General features: G+C 30.5%; 1 protein-coding gene across 2 annotated transcripts; it reads right to left on the bottom strand.

Annotated features, from left to right (window-relative positions):
• Positions 1-7,272: 7,272 nt before the first annotated feature.
• LOC114308093 (protein TIFY 6B) lies at positions 7,273-15,203 on the bottom strand. 2 transcript variants are annotated; one of them, XM_028253585.2, is made up of 7 exons: positions 14,780-15,203; positions 11,988-12,187; positions 10,803-11,089; positions 10,401-10,488; positions 9,865-10,192; positions 8,693-8,750; positions 7,273-7,587 (listed from the first exon to the last, which is right to left on the bottom strand). In XM_028253585.2, the coding sequence occupies exons 1-7, from the start codon at positions 14,862-14,864 to the stop codon at positions 7,437-7,439; spliced, it is 1,197 nt and encodes a 398-aa protein (XP_028109386.2). In that variant the 5' UTR covers positions 14,865-15,203; the 3' UTR covers positions 7,273-7,436. The 2 variants fall into 2 exon arrangements, with proteins under 2 accessions (XP_028109386.2, XP_028109388.2); XM_028253587.2 differs by having other exon boundaries at positions 10,803-10,912; positions 14,780-15,196.
• Positions 15,204-17,487: the final 2,284 nt, after the last annotated feature.

The following is a 17,487-nucleotide window of genomic DNA, read 5'->3' as shown; positions in this document are numbered from 1 at the left end:
ATCCAAAGGAATTTTAGTCAAATTTCTCTTTGTTTTGAAATTTCTCTGGTTTGAAATTTTTCTAATTTGCTCAATTTCTCTGATTTTCTCTATGTTTTTAAATTTTTTGTGTTTTGAAATTTCTCTGATTTACTCATAAATTTCTCTGTACTCTGACCAATTTTCTCTATTTTGCTCACAATTTTCTCTGTGTTTGACCAAATAAGAGAAAATTGTGTGTGGATTCAACCAGAGAATGGAGCATACAGATAAAAAAGAACCAGATGATGCCATTAATATACATACATACCTACATACATATATACATACATTCATACATACATATTCATTTATATCTGTATATGGATTCTCTGATTCATCACCTTCATCTTCTTCAACGTCAACACCTTCTTTCTCTTCATCTATGTTCTCGCGTTGCTCGTTCAAACACCGAAGCTTCCTTCCCTCGCCAGGACCTTCACCACTCGCCTCAAGAATATTAATAGAGAAATTTCAGAGAGATCTCAAAGAAATTTTCAACCAAAAAAAAAAAATTCAAAAAAATTTGTCTAGTCATTCCTTTCGATTCTCAACTTGAAATAAAGAGCCAAAAGGACAACCAATCAATGGTTGAAGAATACAATTCTTATGCCAAAGTTTCAGACGGCAATTCCATTAAGTGTCAATTCAAACAGTACTATGATGAGATGCCATTAACTATTCTTGTGCTGGGGGGCGGGGAGAGATATTGTAATTTGTTTTCAGTATTATACTATTTGAAAAAGACATACGAGGTAGTTTGAGGGTTTGTTTGTGGGTGCTAGGACATCAGAAGCAAGAGATAAATGAATCAATTATGTATTGTAGAAAAATAAATAGAGTGGTGGAGACAATTTAATTATCTCACACTAACTTCTAGCTAAAGGATATATTTTAGTTTGATCGTGAGTCGTTTACAATTGAAGAATAAAAATAAATGGAAACGTTAAGTGTAAAGTTGCAAAATGTTATTTTACAGCCTTTTTATTTCAAATTAACTAGCTCAGTATGCAAACTCAAAGCGGGCCCAATGACAACGAAGATGCTCACTAGTACATTTGGGTAGTTTAAAGTTTTCACATATGTTCTAGCAAATAAGTAGGGATAATTAGTAACGGTGCTATGGATCGGATTTATTTACTCATATGTTGAGTAAAAAAAATATGTTTATCGTTTGTTTTGATAATGAAATTTTTTTGAGACATTTTAAATATATGTTTTATCTATTGGGAAATGACTATTTGATATTAGTAATGATATTGAGAAATTTATTAAAGTCATGAGATGATGAAATCTTCTGACATAGATTGATGAGAGATCTAACAAAGAAATAAGTTTTGCCCCTATTGATATGCAAAGTAAACATAGTTGATGCCGACCAATGATGGTTTTGGATCAGAGACACTCTAATAATAAAGTTAGAACTCTGTCCTCAGAGAGATAAGCAAAAAATAGTGTGTGCTGTATGTAGAGATCAGATATACCTCTCTTCAAAAGGGGTGCTTTCTTTTTATAGAGATGCTGCTTTATAAATATTTGTTTGGTGGGCTTTTTTGTTTATCTTGACCCATTCTTAACACTTGTTTGGGTTAGACTCAATTGAGTAAATTTTTTGAGAAATTACATCCTAGAGAGAATTTTTTTACACAAACATTGAAGGGTGCAAGTCACACTTGCACTCCTATAACATTTCACCACATCACAAAATCACTTGAACTCTACAGGTTTTTGTAATTTTTTTTTATCTGTCCCATCGTGTTGAAATTCTTCCTAAATATTTTACCATGAAATCTTTTCGTATAAATTGATGAGAGATCCAACATAAATATGAGTTTTGCCCTCTTTGATTGCAAAAGTAAACATAATTGATGTTAACCAATTCATGGTTTTCGACCGGAGACACTCTACTGATAAATTAGAATTCTATTATTAAAGAGATAAACAAGGCATTTGGAATATGTGGTGTGTGCAGTCAATTTAATAATTTTTTCAACAATGTTCCATCAACAAAATGAGTGAATCATGTGTACAAGCGCCTCTCATTTTTTTTACAAAATGACATATTTAATTGAAGTACATATTTAAACTGAACTATGCTCACATTAGGATTTATTATTGTAAGGGTTTATTTATTATTATTATTTTTTTTTAAGAGAGTCACGTTAATATTTTTTTTTTAATTACATATATATATATATATAATTCTATACAAAATTAAACTTAATTTAAATTATACTAACTTTACTTATTTTATATGGACATTATTTGACAAATATTTATTTTCTATATATTTTTCCTAATAAATTGAAATAATCCACAAACTTAATACTAATTTTGTGTTTCACAATTTTCTTCTTAATTTTTTCAAAGGTATTATGATTTTTTTTTCTTTTTCTTTTTTTCGGTGCATTATTGTATACCCAATACCAATTCTATATTATTCTATATTATCGATTTGTCGTTTAAATTTTATAGTGATTCTATATACGAATTATACTTCATTTTCTACATTATTATATATAATCATAAATCACAGGTGGAAAGACCTGTATAACAATTAGGGGTGGGCGCAGATCGGTTGCGGCCACGGAACCTCCAATCCGCCGTTCGTCTGCCAGATTGGCGGATTGGAGAAAATCAATCCGCATCCGTCTGCCAATCCGGCGGATGTGGATTGAGCGGATTGGTGGTTTGGCGGATGGATGCAAATCGGTTCGGCGGTTTAAAATTTTATAAATTTTCAACATAATTCAACTTGTGCACTTCCTCAAAAAAAAAAAAAAAAAAAAAAAAAAAAAAGAAGAAGAAGAAGAAAGTATTACAGTCAATGACTTAAAAAAGTACTACAATCACTGTATACATTATACAAAGAAAAAAAGATTGAAACTTTAGTATATCACAATCATTGCATACCTCATCCACATATTACAATAACAGGATGATTCATCTACATAAAGTATTACAATCTGTGGTTATTAAAATATAAAAATAATTCAAATCACCAAAACCATGAACAGAGTAGTAGTAGAGATTGTATGTCTCTGTATTATTACATCTATATATATTTTTGAAAACAAAAACTAACTAGCATAAATCATATTTTCTATTTATTATTTTTAGAGTTAGATTTAAAAACTAAAAAATATAGATAAATAATATGTTTATTTTTTTCAATTCAAAAAATATATTCAAGTTGAAAACTTTTTTTCAACAGAATATTTAAACTCTTTTTTATTTGAAAACACAAACAAAATATTTAAACAAATTGAAAATACAAAGTTATATAAATTATTAGGGGTGCTCGCGGTTTGGCGGTTCGGTTGCGGCAAAAGGAATCTTAAATCCGCCATCCGTCCGCCAAATTAGCGGATTGGAGAAAATCAATCTGCAACTGTCCGCTCATCATCACGTATCCGTCCAAAATGCGGCGGATCGGTTCGGTTCGGTCGGTTTTGGCGAATCGGTGTATTCGCTGCTCATCCCTAATAACAATGATACTCTCGAGGAATCTCTAAAGTTTGAATTTACTGCTTAAGTTACTTTTTCAATTGTTAAATAGTAAGTTCTTTTATATTTTGACATTATATAACAGATGATTAATTACTTCACTGGGATGTATCTATCGTTTAGTTGTTTTTATTATTTTTTCTTTCTTGAATTTATATGTTATGTGATTCTTTCTTGATCACTGTTGTTGAATTTATTTTATATAGTTGATATTTTAATTTAATTAAGAGTGCTTATTTTACAATCTTATAATTTAATATATATATATATATATATATATGTCATATAAAATCATTATATAATAATCTAAATATAACATATTTATATTTAATTTTTTTTAATAAGTTTTATATAATTTCTATTTCTACATATTTTTATTTTCCCAAATGAATATAAAAGAAAATTAAATATTTAGAATTATTTTTAATTTTATGTTATTAATTTTTCTTCTAATTTAACTATTATTTTTAATATCAAAATGAGTATTTGTTTTACTATTTTATAATTTAATATATATCATATAAAATTATTATATGATAATTATATTTTTATAATATGATTGAACTAAAATTATCAAAATATACAAATAGTTTAACTAAAATTAATTTATATAAGTATTCAAGTATTTTTAATTTTATAGGACGATAGCATCAATATTATTAAAATAAATAATTAAAATCATACTTTAATTTTAAATTAAAATTAAAATTAAAATTATTCTTTTATAATACATTGTAATATCAAATATTTTTTAAAATATACGAGTCAATTGCTAATTTATTATACTTATTTTCTCCACAATGAAACATAGGCGAATCTAGCCACTCAAAAATGGCCTAGAGTTTTGAATGCCTAGAATAGCTCATATTTTCGAAGTCAAGAATCCCAACGGCCACGAATCTGGATCCTCTCCTTAACTTTTTTACTTGGTTCTTTACTTACCGAGCTATTGGGCTTACTTTTAGCTCCAATTTTGATGATTTGAACTGTTTACTTTTTAAAATTTGTTGAGTATATCATACTTATAAAAAATTAAGTTGATCAGATATCAGAAAGTATGTGTTCAAAAAACTGTTTATTAAATTTTTTTAAAAAATGATTTTTAGTTAGATAATTCGAACACACAGTTTTTGATATCCGATTAACTTGATTTTTTACAGGTATGATATATTTAATAAATCTTAAAATATGAACGGTTCAAATAATTAAATTTTTGGGCCCAATAACCCAACTAGTAAGGAGTCAAAGAGGAAAGTTAAGAAGAGGATCTTGATTCGCCACAACCACCAATTTTTTGACAGCGTAAACTACAACTCCTTAACCCAAGGGTGGGTGACATTGTGGTTAAGGCTTGGGGTTTAAGCCCCAAGGTCACATGTTCAATTCCTCTCTCCCTTGGGTCAATCTCCTTGGCGAAGCATAGTTGGTTAGCAGGTTGAACCTCAAAGTTGTCTAATCAGCACTTGGCGTGGGTTCAATACTCTCCCGCTGTGTAAGTCCTAACTTAAGCGAAGTTTGTCTTGGGAGGTTGGGGCAAGTTCTCAGGTTATAGTCTCCTCGCTCGAAACGGCTAACAGGACACCTTAGTGATCTCTGCAATGGCCTTGGACCTGCAGGAGAGTAAGGAGGATTTTCCTGCAACAAAAAAAAAAAAACTACATTCGTTTCTTAATTATACATTTTTATCAAAAAAAAAAAAATCAAAAAATTATTTTAAGTTGTTAGATTATTCTTTTTATTTTTCTACATATTTTTTCATAAAAAGTAAAAAAATTATTAAAATAATTAAAAAGTTATTATAATTATCTTCTCCTCCTTTAGGAACAAGAAATTTTAGTAACTTTTTGACTTTGTAACTAAAATATAATGTAAAAAAAAATTAGTATATTTGAGATGACATTTTAATTTTTTTTACCAAAAGATGTACAAAAAGTAAAAAGAAAATAGAATCTTTGACTTTTTGGTATCGGTCGCTGGATTTTTGATTTTTTTAGTGACTCTTTTAACTTTTAAGCTAAAAAGTGATATTGCCAAACGAGGCTATCTAAAAAATACAATTCCTGTGTTTGGTTTGAGTTTTTTAGATTAAGTTTTTTGAAAATTGATTTTTTTGATTTTCGTATTTTATTTTTAAAATTTTAACATTTTTTTTTAATTTTTTAGATGCACCTTACTTAGATGTATTTAAAAAGTAAAAAATTTGTGAAAAAATATTTTAAAAAATTAATAAACACATAAAAATACAAAAAAAAAGTACTGAATTCTAGTTTTTTTTTTTTTTTGTATTTTTGGTATTTAGTGAATTTTTAAAAAGTTTTTTTTTATATTTTTTTACTTTTTAGGTATATTTATGTTAAGTATGTCTAAAAATTAAAAAAAAATTACTTAAAATATTAAAAAAAAATTCAGTGAAAATAAAAAAATACAAAAAATAAAAATGTAGAATTTTTTAAAAGTGTTTTTAGAAAAGTCTAACCAAGTAAATGATTATTTTCTGAAGTCCAATTTATGAAAAGTCTAATTTTTAAATATATTCGCTTGGCAACTTTAAATTTTAATTAAAAAGTCAAAAAATCACTATGAATTATTATATCACTCTTTTTATTAATTTTATTACACATCTTTTAATAAAAAATTAAAAAATTATTAAAATAAGACGTTATCAAATCTTAACATTCTCCCAAAATCATATTTTCAAACCTTTTTAAAGGTAAACACATTTTAAAAAAATAACTCCAAACCATAGATGACAAATATTTCTAAAAAGAGCAAAGAGCAAAGTCGACAAGTAACAAATTTCTAATGATATAAGATGCAACATACTTATATCTGAACTACCTCAATCTTATCTTAATTCATATTAATCGAAAATTGTTTGGTTTCTTTTTTCTAAAAACTATTTCAGAAAATTCTACTTTCTTATTTTCTGTGTTTTTTTGTTTTTAATGAATTTTTTAAATATTTTAAACAATTTTTTTAATTTTTAGATATACCTAACATAAATATACTTAAAAAGTAAAAAAATTGTGAAAAAAACCTTTCAAAAATTCACTAAATACCAAAAATATTTAAAAAATACGAGAATTCAATACATTTTTTATATTTTTATGTATTTATTAATTTTTTAAATATTTTTTCACAAATTTTTTACTTTTTAAATACATCTAAGTAAGGTGCAACCAAAAAACTATAAAAAATATTTAAAATTTTAAAAATATTCACTAAGAGCAAAAAAAAAAACACGAAAAACAAAAAACTCAATTTTCAAAAACCTTAATCCAGAAAACTCAAACCAAACACACCGAATCATTTTCCTAAAAATGGGTCAATTTTGTGACTTACGTTTTATGCTACACCAATGCATTGGCACCACATAAATTCTCAGTTCAAACCATTTTGTTTTTCGAATATCAACTTCCAAACAAAAATCAAACAAAAATCAATTATTTGGATATAAACCCTGTTCGGTATTTGATATGTAAATAATTGGTTTTTTGTTTGAAATTAATATCACAGAATGGCACAAATTGTGTGGTGTGTGCAAATAAAAGCTTCCCATAAATCAATATGGTCATGCTAGGTAGCACCTCATAAAAACTTCAAAGTGATTCAACTCATCTAAAATCAATATTAGGTAGCACCTCTAGCATTATTTCCCTACCGTCACATAAAGCTTTAATTTTATTACTCATTTTCCCAAACACAGTTCTAGTCAAAATTGGGGCACAGTAAAGAAAGAGAAGAAAATAGACCAATGAATTAACACACTAGAACTTCATATAAAGCAAAAAAGTTAAAATTAGGTCTAACAAGTTGGGTTTACAAAAATAAAATAAGGACAGCAAAACCCACTGGGTTACATCTATACCTTACTACATTTTGCACTAATTTCCAGATCAGAAATTGGCTTCTTAGACATCACGGCTACACTCCATGCCGGTTGAGAAAGAACCAGCGCCAGCGCAAACACCAGTTCTTGGGGAGAAAGTCAGACCATTGGATCCTGGAGTGGCACATTCTGAAGATTTAATGTTGAGGTTGTAGGGCGCTGAGTTCATCGCTCTGCATTTGTTAATACAAACCTCATCAGGAAACATAGTTTATCAGATCATTGATTATGAAAATTGCAAGGAAGATGTTTCTCATAAACACCATATATATAAAAGCGAAATTGAGTGCATCATCCCCATCTCTATTGCCCTATACCAAGGTTCTGAATCACGTACCGGCCAAGTTTCCGTTTTGTTCATTGGTATGGTATGTACTTACCGGGAAAGTTTTAGGATACTGTTTCAAATTTATCACGAGTTTTACATATTCATAAAATCCAGTACCTAACACTAAATAATTTTAATATAACATAAACATTATCAAAGACATGTATACATCTGAAAAGAGACTTCAAACCAACTTATAATAAGTTTCAAGTGCCTGAAGAGGACTAAAACATATACCATTGTGTAGCTATTATACAGTAACAAACAGAGATTTTTTATAAGGCTTACAATTTTAAGGTAATTACAAACAAACATGTGGTAATTAGTACCAAAAATAGAAAATAGCTATCACACGGTACTGCTGACTGAAAATTACCAGTATAGCCGAAATTGCCTGAAACTGTCCGAGAAGTTAGGCAGAACAGAACTGCACTATTTTTGTACTGGTTTTCTAGCGGAATGGTACATACTAGCCGGTACAGAACAACATTCAAAACCTTGATACATATATACTATACCGCATAAATATGTAATATGTCTCAATCTCTGACTATTGCATTTATAAGCTTAGTGGATGGGCACATCTAATCCACTTCAAAGGTTGTTTCTAAATACACCCACACACGTGATCCCTACACCTAACCACCTACACTATACATTGGGAACTGTGTTTCACAAAAAGGTGGGTATGAAGAGAACTTTATAGGTGTATTTTTAAGAACCCTCTAAAGAATCTATTAAACAAGGGCTCTCCAACTTGAGGCCCTTCTCATCACTGAAACTGTCTTCAATCAAAAAAGAAACAGATATAGCAGTTAGAAATGGAACCTCTGCACACAAAAACACTGCCTACAAGACTATATCGACACCAAAGTTTAAGAATTATACGTCACAATTCCCTCTTGGACATTTTTTCCAAGAGTTTCCAAGGGCAAGGTTTAACAACATACCTTTCTTTGCGCTTCTCGAGGAACCGAGCCAATGATGCTTTGCGGGCCTGCGGAACGGCTGCATAAAGACAGTGTATATCAATTCACATGGCTGTTGTAACAATTATATATCAGATCAACAGTCACAATGCAAATCAATGGTCAATGGTCATAATTCAGTAACTCTTTTGACTTCCCCTATTGATAATGCAAGCTCATAATGTCAGATAAAGGAAAATTCACACCAGAGACAAAACATGTACGTGCCCGCGCGCGCGCGCGCACACACACACACACTCTTAAGAAGCACAGATACTTCTATGAAGGAAGCATGTCATGTCTGACACAGTCATTGGACACTCCTAAAAACATGTCTAACACATCTTCAACATGTCTTAATTAAAAATCAAATTCATAATATTAGGCACTTCACCGACACTTTGTCGACACTTAGGTGCCATTTCACTCTCCAAACACGTCCTATGTGATGAATTCCTTCACAATAACAATGTTAGGCTTTTGTCATAACACAACTTGTGAACACTAAATATGTTTTGAAACATTTATTAGATGAATTATGAATACAAAAATAAATAAATAAATAAATAAAGGAAAGTATATTGTAATTGTTTTGCATTCTTTATAATGTAATTGTTACATGAATGATATCTTATGTTGAAGTTATGAAATTTATAAATTTTTTATATAATTAATGTTAGGTTATTTTCCATTATTTTTGAATAAATTATTCATATCTATGACATAATAAATTCGTAAAAATATAAAATTTTAACTTGTCTCAAGCATGTCATGTCCTACATCTTTTGAAAATCTACGTATTGGCATGTTTGTGTCATGTCGCATGTTCGTGCATGTGCTTCTTAGCACACATTTATCTTTATCTTTAGATGAGAGAGGTTCAGTAATACCATCAACATCTACTACAAGGAAGTTGTAAAGGCAATAGCAAATATGAAACTTCATGTAACAAGGTCATGATCATCGTCAGATTCATCACAACATCAACCCATCCAACGTACGGATTATTTCTAGAGCCATTTATGAAGATATTCATGTAAAACTAGAGTCAGTATGTCATACAAGATTCATGAAACACTTTTAATCAAGAAGTTACTTAATATCACAGATCTAGTCACAAAAACACAAATATCACCGTCATTATGATGCCATACCTGATGGTATCATGGTAGTTGCAGCAAGAGAAGTGACTATTTTTGGAGGGTCTGCTTTGTTAATCGGAATGCTCAAACCCCCAGTTGGTTTAACTGCCATCACTTCATCATTGGTAGTAGGCCCACTACCAGAGTGACCGATTGGATGTGAAGAAACAGATATGGGGCTTGAAAGAGCAGAGCTAAGTGTCGTATTAGTAGGCTGGTTGACAAGAACACCATCTCCACCAGCTTGTTTGGAAGCAGGGACCTGAACCTGAGCTCCTGGTTGTGCCATGTTAGAAGCAGTGGTAGATCCATTCCCCGCCAAGAACATAATAGCCTGAGCCTGGATGAACCCACAAAAAATTAAAAGAAATAAACAAGCTGAAAGTGAGCTGATCTTCATTACAAGGAAAGAGTTGTAATTAATAGCCAAGGAAAGTTGTCTTTGTTTGTATGTGCGAGTGTGCGCGCGCGCGCGCTCGTGTGTGTGTGTGTGTGTGTGTGTGTGTGTGTGTGTGTGAGAGAGAGAGAGAGAGAGAGAGAGAGAGAACCTTCTCAGGGGAGATATCATCATACACATGCACTGAACCGGCATAGAAAATGGTTAATTGAGGAGCCCCAGAGGACTTGGAATTGAACCTACAATATATCACTCCAATTAAGATTTTCGGTTTTTTGTAGTTTTGTTTATTACTTTTGGTCAAGCATTTTTTTTGGCATTATTATTGTTTTGGGTAAATTACACTGACCTCCCCTGAAGTTTGGAAAAAAATACACCAAGCCCAATAATTTTGACATAATTAGACTGACTTCCCTTTGTGCAAGGCTAACTAGACCCGAACTAATTCAGTGTAATTTACCCTTTTGTTTTCATGCTCTCTATTGTTACAATTCTATAGTTGAGAACATATTTTACTTGATTAAATGCAGTAAACCATAAAACTATTAGGTACCATGGTTCAGTGGTTCCCGCAACAGAACCAAGAGAAGAAAGTATCGAATGTGGTGCCGTAACAGGGGTCCCTCCAAGTAATTGTTGATTCATGGCAGCACCTGCACAGTTCTGACCAGCAGAAGAAAAATGGGTTTTGAAGAAAGGGTTGCTCATGGAAACTGAAATTGGTTGGTTTGCAGCTTGAACCATCTTAACATTGTGAGAAAGATGCATCGAAAGAGGATTTTGTTGCACAGGATAAGTCGTCATTGAAAAATGAGTGCCACCTTGTCCATTATGAAATTTCTATATAGTAAAAACCATTGAATAAAACAAAACACAAATATCAGTTGACTTAGATAAAGAACTGACAATTGATGATAAACTAATTAGGGTAAATCCCACTTAGTACCCTTGCACTTTCACTAAATTCTCACTTTGGTCCCTTCATTTTCAATTATAACAGTCCCTACACTTTAAGTCAAGTTGCAATCTCACCCTTCCATCCATCTACAGTTAACGAAGTTGACAAAATTTGTCATTTGAAGCATATGTGCACCTTACTCTTTCACCAAAATCTCACTTCCCTTCACGGTACTTGGTGTAATTTACCCAACTAATTAATAGAGAATATTGTTGAAAAACCACTGTCTGGTGGAATTTTCAAAATATGTTTTCTGAAATTTTTTCAACCGCTAAGTTGGTGAAAAAAATGAAAATATAAAAACATTCATTATTTTCATATGATTTTCTCTTTTTTGGGATTGAAATAATTTTTGAAAATTCAAAAATATTTTTCTAGTGTTTATTTTTGTCAAACTAGTTTTAAATTATATATCATAAAACAAGTTATTGAAACTCAACCAAACCGAGAACAATTTAGATTTTTTTGGGATTAATAAAACAAACCGTTGTAGAACATATCTTCCCACTTACTTATACATCTAAAAGCATAAAGAAATCTCTTGAAGTGATCTCAAAATTGATAATGGTAATCCAAATGTTCTTATTTTCCAAAATTTTCTAAAAACTCTAATTCATGCAGTGGAATTCTATAAATGCTACAAAAACAAAAAAAAGAAATGTGAACTCATCAAAAATTTCAAACTGAGCAAGCTGGAGTTGTTTAATTCTGACATGGTACCCAAATAATCCCTGAAAATGCAATCATACTTTTATTCAAACAAAAGGAATAAAACCAAACCTGCATTTCTCCCGAGGGGCGTTTGTGAGTGGTGTCAAATGCATCTGCAGTTGATATAGCCTTGAATCCAGAAGAAGCAAAGGGATCAGACACGGGCTTTGTGGTCTTTTCCTCTTGACCAACATTGAAGGACAAGAAATGAGGAAGGGCAGAAACCTTGTTTGACAATGACCACTGAACTCCTGAACCTTTTGAAAATGCTAAAAATTCCACAAAGGTGAACAACAGCACCCAGTAAGGTTCAATACATGTCTATGGTTTAACACCAAAAAGCATCTATAAAGAAACACTACAAATCACAATAGTCAAATTTGATAGACAATTGCATGAAGAGACTTCAACATTAAAATAGTTTCAAAAGATTACGAAACATGAAAATGACACAATCATAAAAACAAATCACAATATTTAAGCCACAAACAAACAGAGCTTATTGGTTACTTTTGCAGGGTGCTTTATTCTTTAGACAGAGAAGTTAATGCGTGCTAGCTTGCTAGCTTATACAACCATTCAAAACAGGAATATAACTACTGTGCGATATAAAGCATGACATCAACTCAAGTGGAAATCTTGGGGTGTATTTCGTGTCATTTTCGAAGCCTGTTTTTTTGTTATCGAAAACAGAAAAATGGAAACTGATATAACACTTCTCATTGTAAATTACAATGAACATACTCTATATTCCAAATGTTTAAAATTCCAAGAATCGTTCTAACGTAATGCACATCTTTCTAAGCCCCGGCTCACCAATACATACTGACCATGCGCATTGATACTATGACTGTGGGCTGTAGTTAGAAGTTCAAACTTAATGTAGTGTACAGGTTTTTAACAGAACTTGTAGCAACAGTTTGTGCTGGCCGCTGCCACAGCTTGGAACTTCTAGTGGTGGTTTCTAACAACTGCTGCCACAGAAAACACACTCATTTTGTCATGGCCAGAGTCATGACAAAACCAATAAAAGGCCACCCTTGAGCACAAATCACAAAACAAAATTGAAAATTGAAAATTGAAAAATTCAGAAAAGGAGGATGATGAACAACTGTCCTTGAGAAACTTGTTACCAAATGATATTAGAAAGTTTTTATTCTCTTGGCTAGTGATGACTTGTGAAAGCATGTTATCTTTTCTTAATTGCGGAGTTTCTGTTTTTTTAACTGTGACTATTTCTTTTCCCCCCCTTTTTAAACTATCCTATAAACGATATAATAAGGATCCAACTTCTTCTTCCTCTTCTTTTTTTTTTTTTTTGGGGCAAAGTCAATGGTGAGTTGGTAGATTGGCACCAAGGGGGAGATGAACTCACAGTCTCTCCTTGCAAGCACTTAAGTCTTGCCTCGCATTTCACTCCTAAGAGTGCAAGCACCTAGTTTCTTATTTCTTGTTACTTTTGGAGTGATAGTTAAGAACAATCTCATAGAAAAGTTAGGTAAGTTGATATCAATGTTGCAGTTCCATATTGTTAGTCTAGCAAAATAATAAACAAAAATTAACCACAAAGATTATGATAACAATGATAAGAAATAATATAGATAGGCAAAAAACAAGAGTAGAGAACAATAGCTATGAGAGTCTAGGAGTAACATTGTCATTGTTCTAAAAGTGCTTTTCCTCCCCTCGTGACGGTCCAACATGGGTGAATCAGTTCCAAAATAAAACCCGTTTAGCTCACAATATCTCTCATTCATTATTCACGGCCATTAGGAGGCTTGAACCAAGTCTTGATTCAATGTTGCCTCAATTAACAAAAGGACCATATTTGCATGATGAAGGTCCTAAAAATGTGTAGGAAGGACACGCGACACGACACAAAAGTGAATGAAAGATCAACTTTGAAAGTATTTGTGCTTCATAAAGAGGCATGAAACATCAACTTTGAAAATCCAGTCTCTTGTTGAACTCCTTGAACTGCATGATGGGGATAATAGTTAAATTTGTGGTTCAAAGATTTTAATAAATCATTCTTGGCTGAAAAAAAAAAAAAAAATGAAAGATCCCACTTAGTTGAAAGGCTCATGAATCTAAGAACTAGTGAGAATTCTTTATTTCTCTTTTATATCTCTCTCAACTTGTGAAATCCGAAATTTGAATGTCTCCAAAACAAACACTACCAAAAAAGAGGGAAAAAAGAAAATTTACACCATACACCCATTCATTTGTTCACATCTAAGTTACTACCATAAATTGGTCTCACCCCTGAGAAGCACCGCAAATCTCAAAAACCACATCATGCAAAGTTAACTAAAAATAAAAAATAAAATAAATAAGGCCTTTGGCAACATCAAAATAATTATCTTTTTATCTTTTTTCCATCACATCACCTCTCTACTTTTCTGCACATCTTTTCGTAAAAAGACAAAAAGTACACTTATTTAGGTCATCTTTTCGTAAGAAGAAGAAGAAAATTGAAAATTCTCAACTGTTGTGCAGTGAAAAGTGAAGTAAACACAGCCAAATTTTATGTTAACCCAAGACTAAAAGACAAAGGGTATGTTTGGTTTGCATCTGGCAGATGAGTTTTAGGAAAAAATTTCAAAAAAATTGTTTGGTTTGAGTTTTTCTCAAAAAAAATTTCAAATCACTTTCTCCCTCTATACATCAATCAATCAATTTTTCTTTCACCTCTCTACTTCTCAATCACTTTTCCTCGCTCCAAAATTTTTTTCAAAAACAACTCTCCCGAAAACAAAACAAACAAACCCAATAAATTTCTTGGTTCCTGACAAAAAAAATACAAATCAATGTAATTTATCCACAAAATAACATTTGTGATGTATGTGTACAAGTAGTACCTGAGTCTTTACATCCTTCATCAGTCTCTTCCTTGACAACAACTACTGAATCCTTTGAATTCAAACCCATGAAGTCTCTCTCCATTTCAGATTAGACACAAAACCCAACAAAATTCGAAGCAGACCAACTCGAATTCGAGTCAAATCCCCCAAAATTCAGCGGATCCAACAGAGAAGCAGCTCTCTCTTTTCCTGCACCACAAACCCTAAAACCAAATTCTCACCCGAAACGCTTTTTGCATACTAGAAGTTAGAGAGAGAGAGAGAGAGAGAGAGAGAGAGAATGCAAAACACTCGGTACTCCGGAATGCTTCCAACTGCAGCAAAAAGGAGAGAGAGGGAGAGAAATTTATTTGTTTTTGGGTGTGTATGTGCGTTTTTTTTTTTAATCATGACCGTTTAATTTTTATTTGGGTTACACTCCTAACCATTTCATTTAATAAATTCTATAAACGTTAGGGATTGTTTGGGGTATTCTAAATAAGTGTACTTTTTATTTTTTTAAATTAAAAAGTTGAAGTTGAAAATATGAATGTTTGGATTAATTTTTTGACTTTTTATGAAAAAATGTATATTAAAAAATTATATAAATTAATGTGTAGGGAAAAATTAGTATTGAGAGTTGTGCAGCCGTAATTGTTGACTTTCGATGAATAGTGATAACTTTTTGAGTAAATTTTTGACTTTTTTGACTTTTTTGAGACTTCCCAAACTTCGTCTTATTCAGTTTTAATTTTTTAAATTTAATTTTTTTAAAATTTGATTTTTAATTTTTTCTATTTTAGTAAATATTATTAATATTTTGATTAAATTTTTTACCTTTTAAGTGTACCTAAATATTTTTAATATTTTGATTAAATTTTTTACCTTTTAAGTGTACCTAAATATTTTTAATATTTTGATTAAATTTTTTACCTTTTAAATGTACCTAATATAAATATACCTAAAAAGTAAAATATTTATACAAAAATATTTTTAAAAAATGAATAAATATACAAAAATATAAAAACATATTGAATTTTTTTTTGTAATTTATTTTAAACACGATTATAATTTGAGAAGTATTATATATTAATTGTATTTTTAATATTTAGTATAATGGATTAATAAAAATCAAGAAAATCTAGAAATTTAACATAAGATATGTATGTAAGATAAGAATACTAGGAAATTGAACGTAAGATATGCATGTAATGTAAGATAAGAATACCAGGAAGGAGATGAGCACGGGTAACAGATATCTGAGGTAGTGCACCGGCTGGTCCGGTAACAACCACGTGCGTGAGCATCTAATTCACACATTACCAGAACAGTGCTAACCTGTCGGTCCGTGGTACCGGGAGGTTGGTACAACCATCGACTGACAAATCAAGACGTCGGCCAAACACAACTGGTTACAAACAACAAAAATGTTTGGGAGCACTAGAAATGGAGTACTAAAAAGAATATTAATGATGTGGCAGTGGGTCCTGCTCACTTTCTATGCCTTTTTTCTTTTTTCTTTTTACCATTCCCAATGCATTAGTGCTATTAGTGATGTATTTTTTAGTGGTCTAAATCATTATTGTTACAAACAATAATTCAGAACATTAGTTTTAATATTTTAATGAAATATGAATGACATAATAAGAAAAAAAAGAGAAAAAAAAATCAAAATTAAAATATCACATTACAGTAAATAAAGTTCATTACTAACTCATTAAAATTAAGGAGTTATTTAGGATATTCTAAATAAGTATATTTTTTAATTTTTTATAAAATATGAACTGTGTTTAAAGTGATATAGTAGAGAAGTAATACGATTTAAGTAAGATGATGTGATTTAAATAGAATTGTAATTTTTTAATATTTTAACTTTTTTTAAAGATATCAAACTTAGCCCAACTTTAAAACTAAAGAATTAGACCTTTAAAATATTTTTCTGTTACAAATTACCTCGTGAGTTGATAGGACGTGGGGCTTGAGTGGTAGGCACAATTAAGATGTAACGTAGGCAGGCTCAAGTTTAGCTTGAATGTTTTTAAAATTTAAATAAGATATCTTTAAATTTAATATAAATTTGAATAAAAATTTAAAAGTTTAAATTAAGATCAAGTTTGGAAAGTCTCAAATAATTCATCTTTTTATTTTTTTATTTTTTTTTCATCATATCACCTCTCTACTTTTCTGTACATCTTTTCGTAAAAAGACAAAAAGTGCACTTATTTAGATCATCTCAAACAACATTTAGATAGATTTAGATAAATATATTAAATAATTCACACAATCTGAACATAAATAGATATATATATATATATATATAAATTATTAGTCATTATATTAAAGTAATTTAAATTATTAAATCATATTGAATATATTATATATATAAATAATATAAAATCTTTTTTTTTTTTATTCTTATTCATAAATTGTAAAGACTATTATATCGACATCTCTCTTACATTATATAAATTATTTGTTTTGATATTAATAATAATTTTTTTTTTTTGAAAAATGTAAATAGAGTCTAATTTTAATAAATTAATAATTTAGCTGGAAAAAAAATTGAAATTCATGTACAACTCAGGCAATTCGAGTTTAACTCGGGTTGGGCTTGGACAGACAACATTGGGCTTAGGCGAGGCTTAGGTAGGTCTCAACACAATTTAAACTGGGCTTGACAACCTCTCAACCCTATCGAACCTCCCCGACTTGCATCCCTAGACATA

The sequence above is a fragment of the Camellia sinensis genome, chromosome 11, assembly GCF_055761805.1.
Source record: "Camellia sinensis isolate YWXY chromosome 11, ASM5576180v1, whole genome shotgun sequence".
Lineage (NCBI taxonomy): Eukaryota > Viridiplantae > Streptophyta > Magnoliopsida > Ericales > Theaceae > Camellia > Camellia sinensis.
The sequence above is the reverse complement of the archived record's forward strand: the minus strand, read 5'-3'. Positions and strand labels throughout refer to the sequence as shown.